The sequence below is a fragment of the Anopheles marshallii genome, chromosome X, assembly GCF_943734725.1.
Source record: "Anopheles marshallii chromosome X, idAnoMarsDA_429_01, whole genome shotgun sequence".
NCBI lineage: Eukaryota > Metazoa > Arthropoda > Insecta > Diptera > Culicidae > Anopheles > Anopheles marshallii.
In genome coordinates, this window is record NC_071325.1 from 2,067,340 (window position 1) to 2,071,792 (window position 4,453).

The following is a 4,453-nucleotide window of genomic DNA, read 5'->3' on the forward strand; positions in this document are numbered from 1 at the left end:
ATGGATGATCTACTACAGGCCGGCCACGTGGTCAAGGAAAGATGGAAGGTACGTATAGCGTACAGCGCCGATGGCAGCGTTCATCACCGTACTAATCGTATGCTTTTTTTCTCCACCCGACATCCGGTATTAATCGTAGGTGCTGAAAAAGATAGGCGGTGGCGGGTTCGGCGAAATCTACGAGGGCCAAGATTTGATCACCCGGGAGCAGGTCGCACTGAAGGTCGAATCCGCCCGGCAACCGAAACAGGTACTCAAGATGGAGGTGGCCGTGCTGAAGAAGCTGCAAGGTATGACCGTGTTGATAACGTGACACCTGCCTGATATCGGACAATTCATTCATTTTTCTGCACCGTTTGGCTTCCGTCTCCCTCCAGGCAAGGAACACATCTGTCGGTTCATCGGGTGCGGGCGCAACGATCGATTCAATTACGTGGTGATGCAGCTGCAGGGTAAAAATTTGGCCGAGCTGCGGCGTTCACAGGCACGCGGTGCCTTCTCACTCAGCACAACGCTGCGCATTGGCCTCCAAATACTGAAATCGATCGAATCCATCCATTCGGTCGGCTTCCTTCATCGTGATATCAAACCAGTAAGTCTCGGAGGATGTGTATATTTAGAAACCCCGCGTATCTACTTCGGCAGTGCTACGGCACGTAAAGGAATTGATTTTTGATTGTTGTTGCTTTGTTTTTATTTTTTTGCTCCAGTTCCCAAAGCCTGTTTTTTTTTTCGAGGTGCGTAACGCCGGTAAGGTTTGCAATAATGCGATTGGTATCGAATTAACCAAAAAATCAAACCATTGCATACCTTCGTGTGTTATGCGCTTTCCATTCCTTGCAGAAATGAATTATTAATACCCGCCTTCCTTTTTACCCATTTGCAGAGTAACTTTGCCATAGGAAGACTACCGCTCACTAGTCGTAGAATCTACATGCTGGACTTCGGCTTAGCTAGGCAGTACACTACCGGTACGGGTGAGGTGCGATGTCCCCGAGCTGCGGCAGGATTCCGCGGAACCGTAAGGTAAACACGCGTCACCTACTAAAAAAAAACGATCATACCCAATTCGGTTCATGCCTAATTAAGCTTTTTCCCCTCCCCCAAAAAAAAAAAACCCTCCAAAGGTACGCTTCGTTAAACGCGCACAAAAATCGTGAAATGGGCCGCCAGGACGATCTGTGGTCGTTGTTCTATATGCTTGTTGAGTTTGTTACCGGCCAGCTTCCATGGCGTAAAATTAAGGATAAAGAGCAAGTGCGTAAATTGTCCACCAGCATATCGTACTGTACGTGTACACGAACTAACTTGTACTAACCGTTCACATCTTCCCTCCTTCAGGTTGGAATGTTGAAAGAGAAATATGATCATCGTTTGCTACTCAAGCACTTGCCTTCGGATTTCAAATACTTCTTAGAGCATATTCAATCCCTTAACTATGCCGATAAGCCGGACTATGCAGTAAGTAGTGTCGTTTGCGTTATCTCACCATCGTCGTATCAGATGCACGCCGGTACTCACCTCCCCCGTTTTGTCTCACCACCCAGATGCTGATCTCTCTGTTCGAACGATGCATGAAGCGTCGTGGCGTGAAGGAAACGGACACGTTCGACTGGGAAAACAACGCCGACTACAATGCTGGCGAAGCCAAAGCTATCAACGCAGCTGTACCAAAGAGTGAACTAATCAAAAAACATAAGGATATCGAAATGACCGAGGTACGGACGCCCCACCGCGTAACGTGTACGCTTATTCATTGCGCCTTTTGTTTTGTTTTTAGGAGAAACGCAAACCAATCATGGATTCGGCAAAAGTGCTCCACACGGAACCGATCGAATCGATGAAACCGCAGAACGTGGTTAATGCAGGCGGTGGTGGTGCAGCGGCAACCGCCAAGGCGGCCCTAAACCATGCGGACCAGCACGAACCGAACGAGGCAAAGATACAGCAGGAGACCAAAACGGACGCCGGACTTCCAGCGATTGAGATGGTGGTCGTGAAGGTACGGACCAGTGAAAATCAATCCTTATCCAACATTTTGCTTACTGCATCTGTTCCCTTTCGAAACACAAAAAATCCAAAACATAAAAAGGGAGAAGAGAATGGCATGCAGATGTGGCATCTTTGCTCGATTGGCACATTGCCGGTGTTGCTGTTGTTTACGTGTGCAACCGCCTGAATGTTTGCAATCGTTGCACGCTCGTTGTCCAAACTGATCCAGTGTTTGGGGCACTTGCTGAAGCGTGGATTGCAGTACATATTTGGACAGTTTGCACATAAACCAGTAAACAGTCTCACCGCTAACAGTGCCGCAGAGCGATGGTGTATATAGCTGACATGCCTCGTATAGCAATGGATGGGTTGATGGAAGTAAGCTAATGAAGCGTTCACATTTGCATCAGAATGGACTAGTGTTGAGTGAATCTGATTCAGATTTCTGAATCCTAACCCTCACAGCTTGGTGCATCCTCATAGATTCATGAATAAGGTTATATAATAGCATTCGATTCGAGAATACTGTAAAGAGGTTTCATCAATCTTTGAGGAGACTGGTATCTTTTGAGAGTTGGCTCATGGTTTGAAACACTGACTGACTGAAAATTGCTTCTCCAATGACTTTTCTCAAAAGATACCGCCAGCACGTCACTAGTATGGATAGCTTCATTGGGTTGCTTCCTTCAACAACGCTTTTCCCCTTTTTCGCACTTTTCCGCTTTCTGCCAAAACAGTGACAACCAGTGTTTTTTTATACAATATTGTTTTCTTTTCTTTCAATCTCTTCTTTTCGTTTCTTTTTCTTTTCTACTTGTTTCATTTTCGGGTGTGTGTGTGTGTGTGTGTGATTTTGTGTTGTGTTTCTTCCTTTCCCTTTACTCCCGTTCCGTTTCGTTCCTCGCCCCGGGGTTTGTTTGCGTAATGGCCTGTTCCTTGCCGACAGGGTCTAATAAGTTTTCCTATTCACCAGAACGAAATACCCTTGGTGCGGGCACACACGGAGGTTATGACAAAGCCGGCAAAGCATGGTAGCAACCGGTTGCGAATACTGACCGCGCCACCGGTCAACATCAAGGACTTCTCCTCCACGCTCGACAAGCAGCAGCAGCAGCAACAAGCGCAGCAGCATTCGCACCATCAGCAATCGCATCATCAGTCGCAGCAGTCGCACCATCACCATCACCATCCGCTGCACGCGTCCAGCGACGCGAACAATCTGTCGATGGAGCTGAAGTCGAAGCTGCTGAAGACGGAGGCGGACGATCTGTCGTACGCACCGGCGGACGGCATATTGCGCGATCTCGCCCAACACTGCCAGTCGGGTACGGGCGGATCGCAGAAGCATCACGATCCGCTGCAGCAGCACGGCCAGCAGTCGAACGCACTGCAACGGCAAAGCCTCACGCTCGGCAAAAGCCTCCGGTCGTACGGTAGCTCGACGACCGCGACCAGCAACAAGTACGCTGGGCGGAACGATGACAAGAGCTGCCGGGACTACTCGATCACGCAGCACGCGATCATCGACGACGATAACGCCAGCCAGCACCAGACACCCAAGTACCAGGGTGCGCTCACGTTGGCCTCGCAGTGGAAGAGCCAGTTCGACGATTCGGACGACTCGACCGACGGTCTCTGGAAGGGTGAACAACATTCCGAAAATGCATCGAAGAAAAACTACACTAACCTCAACAAGAGCAGCATCGCCGCGACGACCGCCCAGCAGCAGTCGGCACTACCGCCCCAGCCGCCGCCGCCGCCCCCGTCCCAGCCACCCCAAACGAACGGACAGCTAATTATGCCAACCGGGGGCGGCGTCGGTGGTGGGGACGGTCCGCTAAACACTACCATCCCCATCACCACAACCACCATTGCCGCCTCCGTCACCACCATCACCCGGAACGGGCACGGCGAGCCGGAGAACAATGGAGGGCCGGGCCTGCCGCCAAAGCCACCGCCACCACCGACCGAGTGTGATGAGGGCGCCCCGGTGTTGCCGGGTGGTGAGTGTGGTGGCGGGGCGGGACCGGTTGTCGACGCGGTCAGCCTTTTACCGTGCGTCGGTGGTCATGCGGTCGTACCACTGGACCATCAGGACCGCCAGCGGGAGGTGGCCGAAAAGGTGGACGACGGCGCGCTGGCACCGGAAACGGAACAACAACCAGCGGAAGCGGACGAGGAACAGGAAGAGGAAGAAGGCGTGGAAGAGGAAGGCGACGAGGAAGAGGAGCGTGAAGAAGAGGAGGAAAAAGAGGACGATGACGAAGAGGAGGGAAAGGGGGGGAAGTATGGGGCGGGAAGCGGTGCAAACGGTGCGCCGATGATCGTCAGCGTCGGCAGCCTGGTGGGAGGCTTCGAGGCGGTGGCGGCGGCCGCGGCTGCAGCAGCCGTTACCGCCACACCCGTTACCGCCGGCGGGAACGCGGAACTATCCAGTAATCTTAAATCTTAAAAGAAAAAC

General features: G+C 51.8%; 1 protein-coding gene across 1 annotated transcript; it reads left to right on the plus strand.

The window, feature by feature from the left end:
* On the plus strand, nucleotides 1–4,444 carry LOC128708282 (tau-tubulin kinase homolog Asator). The gene is made up of 9 exons (XM_053803248.1): nucleotides 1–48; nucleotides 140–290; nucleotides 378–592; nucleotides 887–1,026; nucleotides 1,128–1,257; nucleotides 1,342–1,461; nucleotides 1,548–1,718; nucleotides 1,781–2,002; nucleotides 2,939–4,444. The coding sequence occupies exons 1-9, from the start codon at nucleotides 1–3 to the stop codon at nucleotides 4,442–4,444; spliced, it is 2,703 nt and encodes a 900-aa protein (XP_053659223.1).
* The last annotated feature ends 9 nt before the right edge of the window (nucleotides 4,445–4,453 follow it).